This window comes from Rhinolophus sinicus, linkage group LG09 (genome assembly GCF_036562045.2).
Source record: "Rhinolophus sinicus isolate RSC01 linkage group LG09, ASM3656204v1, whole genome shotgun sequence".
NCBI lineage: Eukaryota > Metazoa > Chordata > Mammalia > Chiroptera > Rhinolophidae > Rhinolophus > Rhinolophus sinicus.
The window spans coordinates 32,906,167-32,917,461 of NC_133758.1; the positions used below are offsets into that span (position 1 = coordinate 32,906,167).

At 34.9% G+C, this 11,295-nt stretch overlaps 1 protein-coding gene across 2 annotated transcripts in view; it reads left to right on the forward strand.

The window, feature by feature from the left end:
- The window catches only part of KLHL14 (kelch like family member 14), a 96,307-nt gene extending 85,826 nt beyond the window's left edge, over positions 1–10,481 (forward strand). For both annotated transcript variants that reach the window (XM_019740783.2, XM_074340181.1), the window contains 4 exons: positions 2,548–2,738; positions 2,820–2,978; positions 5,705–5,862; positions 8,389–10,481. In XM_019740783.2, coding sequence (XP_019596342.1) covers positions 2,548–2,738; positions 2,820–2,978; positions 5,705–5,862; positions 8,389–8,529 — 649 coding nt within the window. In that variant the 3' untranslated portion in view covers positions 8,530–10,481. The remainder of the gene's footprint in view (positions 1–2,547; positions 2,739–2,819; positions 2,979–5,704; positions 5,863–8,388) is intronic.
- Positions 10,482–11,295: the final 814 nt, after the last annotated feature.

The window sequence follows — 11,295 nt, forward strand, 5'->3', positions numbered from 1 at the left end:
GAAGACAGACCCAGGTTATCAACACTTATTTTATGAAATCTGTCTTTCCTGCTCTTTATTCTCCCTCCTACTTTTTTTCTTCCTCCTTTTTTCCTCATTGTTGTTCTTCATCATCCTTCTGAACTTTCCACAGCACGTATGTTTTTTCAAAAGCATCAAGAAAATATAGAAAAAGCAAACATAGCCAAAACACTATTCTAAAATTATCAATAATGCTAACAATTTCAGGACTATAAAAAATAATTGACCCATATAATCCACCAATCCCACTTCTGTATATATGTCCAAAGGAACCAAAATCAGTATCTTGGAGAGATGTCTGTGCTCCCATATTTATTGTAACATTATTTACAACAGCCAAGATGTGAGAACAACTTGTGTCTCTCAACAGATAAATGGATTAAAAAAAAACATAGTGTGTATATACAATAGAATAATATTCAGCCATAGAATTAAAGGACATCCTGCCATTTGTGACAATATGGATGGCACTAAAAATCATTATGCTAAGTGACGTAAGCCAAATGGAGAAAGACAGACACTGTATGATAGCATTTATATATGGAATAAAAAAAAAAAAAAGTATTGAACTTAAAGACAGAGAGAGTAGAATAGTAGTTGCCAAGGGATAGAGGTGGGGGAAATGGGGAATAGTTGTTCAAATGGGTACAAAATTTTAGTAGTAAGATGAATAAATTCTGAAGATGTACAGCACAGTGACTATAGTTAATAATACTATATTGTATGCTTGAAATTTGCTGAGAGTAGATAGATCTTAAACATTCTCTCAAAAAAAAAACTGTGGAGGGAATTATGTCAGGCGATGGACATGTTAATTAACTTCATGGTGGGAATCCTTTCACAATATATGCATAGATTAAATCATCACATTGTGCACTTTAAACATATTGCAATTTTATTTGTCAATGGTACCTCAATAAAGCTGTAAATAATAAAATAAAATAAAACTGAATACATCGCCATCTGTAACATATACCATACCTAGATGGTAATAAAAACCATCCAAATACAAATTAAAGAATTTAGTCACCACTTAACTATTATTAGGAAAATTTATATGCAAACATCTTGATGGCTGATTTTTAAAAACTTCTTATACAGGTAATATTAACTGATGGTTCCCGAGCATGAACAAAATGCTAGACACTATGAGAAGCACTTTACCTGTGTAGTTGCAGATAACCCTGTGAGGAAGGTACCATCATCATTGTCATGCTACAAAGAGTAACCTAAGAGTGAGAGGGGTTCAATGATGTGTCAAGGGCCACATACCCAATAAATCTTAGAGCCAAGCAATCTGTTTCCAGAGACCAAACTGTTAATCAAGGTGCTCTATGCTGCTTCCCAGAAGTTTGAGCACTTTGTAAACACAAATTGGAAACTCTGCAGACCATATAGGTTTACCTGATAAGAACTAATAGGACTCCTCATCTTGCTATTGACATTGACCAAGAGTATTGTCATCAATTTTTATGAAGACGCTTAATTCATCAAATACAAATTATATTCTCTGAGTGGCTTAGCACTTAACAGCTGTACTTTTTCAGTATTGGACCATATGTTATACTTATGAATATATAATTCTGGTAGCATCAATGAGAAAAAAGACGCACAGGGTCAAGGATTTGCTTAAGATTTCAACCTAGTCGTCCTAACTCCAAATTTTTGAGTCTTCTTCAAACGTTTATTCTCCCTCAGGTCTCATATCTTGTTAGTTACTAAGTCTTACATCTTCCTTTAAAATATGTTTTCACCACCCCTTCCCATGTCTTCCTCTAAAACTCTACTTTAGGTCCTCATTAACCACTCCTAGATTTTGGTCTACCTCAGAATTGGTCTCCATGTCTCCAATCCTTTCGACACACCTTGTGTCTTTTGCTTTGATGGCATAGTGGGATAATTTAATAAATAGCCTCTCTTGAAAAGAGACTAAAATATATCCTATAGCTTTGTATGAATCAACACCAAAAGCTACTAGACAAAATTCCTATAATTGGTTATATAAGAGCAAAATTTCAACATTATATTCAGTCCACAAAACTTTCTCTATTTGTAGTAGTACTGGGGAGGAGAGAAAAAAAATGATAATTGAAGAAAATTTTTGATGATGTAGTTCTCTTATAAATTGGGAACAATGACCCTTGAAGGACCATAAAGAAAGTGAATGTCAAGATAATTTATTATTGTTACATTATCTACCTCATTTTTCACTTTGTCTTCCTGAGCTGTGATATCTTTACAGGGTACCAAATATCCCAAACATTAGTGAACACTTTAACAGTGTATCAAAAGCAAGATAAAAAGAACTGAAACAGAGTTGGTGAATTTCTCCTCTACTGTTACTTTAATATCAAAAATGTTAACCATAATGGGCAATGCATATTATTACTATATAAGGTCACATTTAGAAGATAGCTATATGTGTAATTTCCAAAGGTTTGTAACCCTTTCTGAAGCAGAATGTACCTCCTTCCCATGACTGACTGGGTTCCTTTTGTGACTTACGGTGGGTTATTTTCATTGTAGAAGAGCCAGTTTCTATGCATGTCGGTTGGACAAACATTTATACGTTATTGGTGGAAGGAATGAAACCGGCTATTTGTCCAGCGTGGAGTGTTATAACCTAGAAACAAACGAATGGCGATACGTGTCCTCTTTGCCTCAGCCTCTGGCAGCTCATGCAGGAGCAGTGCACAATGGGAAAATATACATTTCAGGCAAGTCATTCCTCCACTTTCTGTTACAAAGTTCAGTTCCAAGACACGTTCTTGACTTGTATGTATATGTTTAATTCACAGGGGGTGTACACAATGGAGAATATGTCCCATGGCTATATTGCTATGACCCCGTAATGGATGTCTGGGCTCGAAAACAAGACATGAACACAAAACGCGCCATCCACACTTTGGCTGTAATGAATGATCGCTTGTATGCGATTGGAGGAAATCATTTGAAAGGTCTTTTTTTTTAAATCACAATATCATTTGCATCTTGTGTTTCTTGCTAAGGGGGTTTCTCATTAGATAATCATAGTTAACCAAGTAAAAAACATGTTGACCAAATAAAATCTACTCTGTGTAAATTACCAGTACCCTTGGGCAGGCATTTATTTTGGCTCCTCTGCCGATAGTATTAATTTTAAGTTACCACACATATTAAGGATATGAATAATGATGTCTACAGAAAATTAAAAATGAAAGCATTAATAACTGAAAAAGCACAAACAATTTGTTGTAACAATGAATTCAGTAAAATAAATTATTCCTTATCACCAAAGTTATAGTAATGGATTTTTTCCAGAAAATTATTTTCTATAGTAATGTCATAGCTGCACAAAGAAGCTAATACATGATTTTTCTTAAAGAAAACACTGAGAATTTCATGTCTAAATTTAGAATTAACTCTTTTTAGAACCACCTACGATTCTAAAATGTTTTTCTATTTGCTTTTTTAAATAAAAAACTGTTTTAAAGCATAGTATTTTTAGAGCCATGTTTTGGCTTCTTTTCTCCTCCATATTTGTATGTTACTGCAACTTTTTGTAGTGTATGTGCATGTATGTAACACTGAATTTGACAGGAAAGCAGAGAGATCTACGATTTTGAGAATGTTGTTGCTTTGGGCCTCAGTTTCCTCATGTGAAAATGAAGAAACTGGTCTAGTTGGTCTCTAAAATGTCTTTAAGCTCTGACCTTCCATGAACTTTGAAACTGAACTAAAAGAGAAATAGACCATCTGGGAATGGTAGATAAGACCCATCTGTGCATTTATTTTTCAATTAGATATCCTTCTTAAGAAATCGGTTAGACATAGACACTTTTTCTATTTTTCCTAATACATATTTACCCTTAAGTATAATAAAGACTGGACAAGTGCAATTTTTATGTAAATATTTCCAAGTTCATAGTCAGTCAGGGATGTCATTTTCCCCATCTAGATGTTCATCTTAGAGTTCTCCCCAGTGGAAGAGGATTACCTTTACTGCTGCAATTCTTCTCTTTTTATTCTTTTTCTCTTTCACTGGTGCTCCTTCATTTCAATCCATACACCATTCCTTTACATCGATATATTTTATATCACCTTTGTAGCTTTCTGCATTAAAATATGATTTCTACTAATTTCTTTGCACAAGAGTACCTAATTATTTTAGAAAATTTTATATTTGTGGTTACACTTGGACAGAAAAGACATGGGTAATGACAACTTAAATGAAAAATAGCACACACACATCAAAATTAGGTTGGTTCAGGGAGGTATTGTGGCATAGAGGGAAGGGTATGGACTTTGCACCTAAGCTTCGGTTTGAATCCCAGTTATTTACTTACAGTTGCGTAGTCTTACTCAAGACATTTAACCTCATGTCTATAAAATCAAAATAATGATTCTTTCCTAGGTGGTTGTAAGGATTACAGTCAACAAATATATGTGCTTGATACAGAGAATGCACATACATCCTCATATGATGCCACTAGAAGCTTAGAACCAAGAATTTGCCCAAATCTTCATTCCAAGTATACATACTTCAATAATTTCATCAGTTATCTTAATGTTAAGGAAAGGAATATATCACAGAGTTGCATTAAACACATTGCTCTATTGTTCCCAAATCTATGTGATTCATGTAAAAAGTTAGTGGCCTGAAATAATCTGTCTGCCTCTTTAACAATGAAAATTATTCTACTTTTTGGTCTACCTTTTTAATTAATTTGAAGAGTCCAGTCTGTTAGTTAATTTAGTATATGCGTTTTAATTGTCAGCTAGCAAATTTGGTTTACTCAGTGACCAAGAAGCTCCCACTAGGGATTTTGAATTCCCTAAATTAAAGGCAGGGATCCCATAGAGTCTGGGAACCTAAGCTTTCTCTGTGACCTAGTGACTGCTCCAACCACTAAGAATAACTGGAATAGTTGGAGCAGAAGCCCTTCAGTGAACGTTAACCCCCCTACTCAAAACCTTGATCCTTAGTAGATATGGAAACTGTTTATATAATCATAGCTGTTTATAAACATAGTTGGCTGTCAAAAAGGTAAAAGATTCTGAACAACATATTTTTAACTAATTAAAACACTTTGAGAGAGTTAAATATTTGTTTGAGAAAAGCAATATAGCTTAATCTGTGAAAGTGTAAACTTTGACACCTGTTCACTTGGATTCAAATCTCAGCCTATTTACTTACTGGCCATGTGACTTACTCAAGTCATTAACTGTCGCTGTTCCTCAGTTTCCTTATCTATAAAATGAATAAAATGGTATACCTATCTTATAGGATGATTGAGGGGATTAAATTAGTTCATTTTTATAAAGCATTTAGTAGAAAACAACCAGCTTATTGAAAGTACTCCATAAAATGCTTGCTTTAACTATGATTATTTTAAACCTTTTAAACAAGGTTTTATTAAACCATTTTTAATAAGGTCTACCACTGTATAATCAACCAATGATATCTTTACCAATGACATCTAGTTAGGTATTCTTGCTTAGAATTAATTTGAAACACTAGAGTTGGGTTTTTTGTTTGTTTTAGGTCTTCCTGACATATCTCCTAATTTCATCAGAAAATGTGTCTTCAAATACATAGTGATCTACTTCTTGGCTCTAGACCTTTTTTTAAAGGAAGTTCTAGCCTTAAATTGGGACCCTGAGAGTTTATTCTTTTGTGATTCCATTTTGATATGTCACTTAGGTTTCTCCCACCTTGATGTAATGCTCGTGGAATGCTATGACCCAAAAGGTGACCAGTGGAATATTCTCCAAACTCCCATTTTGGAGGGTCGAAGTGGTCCTGGCTGTGCAGTGCTTGATGACAGCATTTACCTTGTGGGAGGCTACAGTTGGAGTATGGTACGTGCCCACATTGAACTTCTCCTGCTCCTTTCTGTTTGTGCTTTTTGTTTCCCTCAAAATGTGTTATCACCCACACATGTACCTTTTAAGGGCACCATGCTTATATGCAAGCAGTAAATTACTTTAAGTAATAAAATAGAATCAGTATGGTTGCTGTAGAACTGACTTCCTCTCTGAGCAACTGTATCATAAAATGGGGTAGGTTTCTGTTTCTTTTCCATCCCTATGCTTATGTGATTCTGGCTTTCCAACTAAAACTCAGACTTGTAGTGATTTTACAAATGTTCTGTTGGAATCGAAAAGGAGAGGGAGAGGCCGGATGCCTCAGTTGGTTAGAGCACAAGCTCTTAACAACAAGGTTACTGGTTCAACCATTCCCTCGTGGGATGGTGCGCTGCACCCCCTGCAACTAAAGATTAAAAACAGTGACTGGACTTGGAGCTGAGCTGCGCCCTCCACAACTAGATTGAAGGACAACAGCTTGGAGCTGATGGGCCCTGGAGAAACACACTGTTCCCCAATAAAAAAATTTTAAAAAAAGAAAAAGAAAAAAAAGAAATCAAACAGGAAAGTCTGAAAAGTTTCTGACCAGTAAGACATGAAAAATAGAAATTAATTGTAAAATACCCACCATTTTATTTAGGATTGTAATTTGCAATTGTGTTTCATCCGCCCACCCCTTTTTCATTAAAATTTCCAAACATACACCAAAATTGAGAGTACAGTGGGCCCTCATTTATACATCATCCAACTTCAACATCCATCAACATTTGCCATACTTACTTCATTTATCCTTCCTTTAAATTTTTTTTACTAAAGTAATTTGAATCAAATTCTAGACATCATAGTTTTTCACTCTAAATGTGTCAGTATTTATCTTTAAAAAAATCATTCATGTAGGTAAACACACTATCATCATCAGAACCAACAAAATTAACGATAATTCTTTTATATCCATATTTAAATTTTTCCTATTCACTTGAAAAAAAACGTTTTCAAATTGACATGTTCAAAACAGGATCCAACAAGTCTGACTTGTACTAGTTATCTCTTTTACATCTTCTGCAAGTGGGAAAATTACCCCTCCCCCACTTCTTGTTCCATACCCTTGATTTGTTGAAAAAGTAAGGTGAGTTACCATATAGAATATCCAACACTCTGAAATTAGCTAATTACTTCCTTGTGCTGTCACTTAAAATAGTCCTGTCTCCATATTTCCTACAGACTGGAAGTTAGAGATAAGGCCAGAATTAAGTTCAGCTCTTCTCTTTTTCAAAATTTCTTTTGTTATCTATTTATTTTTGGCAAGAACACTTAAGGCGGTGGCTCTCTACTTCAAACTGCATCACATCAGGAGACACTTAGGGTCTAGTGGTCTACATACTCACCTTTTAAATGACGACTTATTATATTTTAACTATTTATATTGTTGGTTTATAAGGTTAATTTTGGGTTTTAATAATATCAGTTTTATTGCTTTTTCATCAAACAAGGTAGTTATATAAAGTTTGGGGGGAGCTTTAAAAAGTTCTTAGTTATGTGGAGGCAAATATAGAGAGAGGGTGCCAAAAAAAATGTATACACATTGTAAGAAAAGAAAGGAAAGGAAAACTACATTAAACCGTAATATTCAATATGCACCGATAACAAAAGATGAATACCACTTCTGCAATTACAAGAGGTGCTCAAAGTGGTTACCATCAGCATAATTTTAATACAGTTTTTTCCTTTCTTAAAATTTCTATACATTTTTTGGCACCCGCGGTATATGTAACTAGATATTTGTACATGTGCTTTTTCATTGGTGCAAATTGCTGTCTACAAGAGTATATATGTTTGGGACCAGACTATAGGAGTACACTTTCAGAAAATGTTAGATTGGTTGGGAATTTTCTTTGGTTTTTTGCCTATGATAAAAACAAAGCTGCTTTTGTTTGGGAATGGAAATGTTATACAAGCACTAGCCCCAGACGTTGACAAAAGAAACAAGATTAAAGACATTTTTATTTCTCATGTGGCCTCTTGAGGAAAAATAAATAAATTAATGTGTGAAGAAGTTGGCAAGCCTTCATTTCCAGTTTATTTTAAACTGGCTTTGCACCCCAGCTCCAATTCTCTACAGTAATAAAATAAAAATGGAAAAGTTGAGGCAACAATCTAAAATCTAATTTACTTCAATTATTCAAATATTTAAGGTGAGGTTTTTTTGTGTGTTTTTTTAACTTAAACCAGGTGGATAATTTCTATTTTTTGGTCAATTATTTTAAGGAATTTGTTGATCATCCAGGATGATCTAAGTACTTCACTTCTATGTCACACACACACACAAACAGATTTTGAAATCTTGTCGATCTCAAATTTTCCTTTGCAATAAAACAGTTTAAAATCCACTGCTTTCATTTGGAGTTTTTAAGCAAGAGCAGAGAACTGGTATTTTCTTTCCACTGTAAATGTGATAAATAAGGTTGTCGTTGCACTTCTCCGAACGTTCTTTCTTAAGTGCACCCTGCTTTGCCATTACAGGGGGCCTACAAGTCCTCTACAATATGCTATTGTCCAGAAAAAGGCACCTGGACAGAACTGGAAGGAGATGTAGCAGAACCACTGGCAGGCCCAGCCTGTGCAACAGTTATCCTGCCTGCCTGTGTACCTTACAACAAATAACACCAGGAAGCCCTGGAATGAACAGTATCACATTCTAGGAAACAAGGACAGGTGACATCACTATTATTCTAGGAACAATGTATTCCAATGGTACAACTGCCGAAACTCACCCTTGGTTGCTGATGATTTCCAAGTAACTACAAGAGAAAAAAGACCTGTTCTTGAACAGATACTATGTCTGTAACTTGGATCACGCCAAACTTCCTTTGGTGACAGACTCCCATTTCAAACTGGTTTTAACTTGTCCCAGCTTTACAAAAACTCCTCACGTGGATCTTAACTTTCAAAAGGAGAAAGATAAAATACAGAAGCGTGCCCCCAGAGAGACCGAAGATCAGTATTGTGCATTGTCGTCTAGCTGCATGTGAGCTATGTTGAAGTTTTGGGGATATTGTGTTCATTAATATTCAAAATTGGACCCACTAAAATACTTAACCTGCATTACAGAAATTGCCACTTGATTCTATATTCCTAACCTGTGGCTACTTCACAGACTCCATAGGCAACACAGTTAGAGAAAACCATGTAAGATTACAGAGAAACATTTTTATTTCTATATAACTTTATTTCATATACCTTCTGCCCCTTACAGCATCTTATGGGGTCAGAGAAGAGAAAGGTGTTGGCTCTCGCAGCAATTGCTTTCTGCCCTGTAGGCTCTAGGTTAGGCAGAGTTATCGTTTCTGTGTCCTTAATTTTACTGAAAGATTAAAAACAAAATACACTTTGTCACTATTCAGTTCACGGAGGCTTTCTCATTTTTTGCAGTATATAAATAAGTAGAGAACACACCTGTTATTTGTTTCAAATGTTAGAACTGACAGACAGTCATAAAATATTGAAGAGATTCTATTGGACAACACCTCTGACCCAGACTTACACAATGAAAACTGAGAGATTGCTTTCAGGAATTTAGGGACAAAAAGAAAGGATAGTTTAAGTACAGTCCCAGCTGTCTCCATGTCCCTAAAACATACAACTTAAAAGAGCCACAGGAGCAAATTATAGCTCCTAACAAATATTTCCCTCTCTTCCTCACCTTGGCTCTAGATTTGGCTCTAGAAAAACACATGTCTTACCCTGACTATTCCCCGAACTCATCATATGTGTTTGTAATCACCAGAGATGCCTGGGTTCAGTTAAATGAGCAATTCCATGTTGTCTTTAGGAGCCTAAGAAACAGAAGCAGAAGGTCAGCAGAGTATGATATCCTCTCAGTGTGGCCAGTCAAAAGAATAAAACTGGCACGAATTTGATTTTCAAGCTCTTCAGAGCTGGATAAACATCCATTAGGAGTAAATAAAAGCCTAAAATATTATTTCAATCACCCAGAGATGTTGACTCCCTCAACAAATGTGTCATTCAAAACAACACCATGGGGAAGCCACAGATTAAAAATGCCTCGTGATAAGCTTTCACTGCAGAGAATGTCGAGATGGAATCCGATGCCGTTTCTACAGTACAGTGCAATCTTTGTTGTTTTTGTATTTATTTGTATGTTCAGATCCAAAGGATCCGTTGTAAAAATATATATAAATATATATCCAGTGCAATCAACTTTCATTTCTTTTTCCTTGAAAACATATGAATATATAGAAAGAAAGAAAGCTACAGTGCTTTGTGGGAAAATCCCAGCTGATATCACAAAGAGAACAAGGTCTGCTTCAGAACGTTTTATCATCAACTATCACCATTTCATCCGAACATCACAGTTTATACAAGGATATTTGCTTTCCTTAGACTTGTTCTTCATTTATTTTTTATTTCTAACCAAAATAAATAAAAACATTTATGAGAACTATAAGCAAAGCTTTCTGTATTTCAGAAAGACACAAACTATTAGAAAGTGAAAAGTGAATAAATAAGTCACAGATGATGTAAATTTTGTACAGTATTAGAATGTGTAAATGAAGCTTGCTTGGAAGGGGAAAACTTTAAATAAAAACTTTATGTACTAATTCATCTGTCTTTCATATTCTTACTTATAAAGCATATGTATAAATCTCTACATTGAATTGTTTGAAGGTTTGTAATACTTTGTAAATGCTTAAATATATTTGTTCTGCAGATGTACTTTACAAGTTTACTTAGTTTCCTGGCAATTTATAAATGTATACAGTATGGACAATGCTAAAATTTATGGAATGCTTCAGGGAAAATGTTGTGAGTTAAAAATCATAAGTTGAGTTTGATTGTTCCACTCTTAAGAGTGTTACAATAACGCATAACTATTCAAGATCTAATAATACCATTTTTACAGAAATTATTAGAAGCACCATATGTATTAAGCAATACTTGCACACTTTCTAAAGACTAAGTGGACCACACATTTAATTAGATAAATTCTTTAAATACATACTATTTCATTTCTTTTTCTTTTTAAAAATCTGAACAATAAGTTGTACAGGGCAAGTAAAGAGGCTGTGGGAGACAATAGGGGAAACTGAGGCATGTATCTGAGGTAGTAGTTGGGCAACCTTCCAAGTAAAGAGCTAGGAGGTGGTAGAAGCTACTTCCTGAAGCTTGCAAGCTAGTAAGAATTTACTTTAATGCTTCCCAGACATATCTACCATTGTTGACAATTAAACTCACAATTATAGGCTCGTTTGATCCTCCCTAGTATTCCACGAAAGCAAAGGCAATGGGGTTTCTGTCTTCCATTGGCTCTTCACCTCACCATGCTAGCATAGCATACTAGAAAAAGGCTCCTCTCTATGGCAGCTTCCATTACCACCTTCTCCAGAGCTAGTGGCTGCTTGATGCACG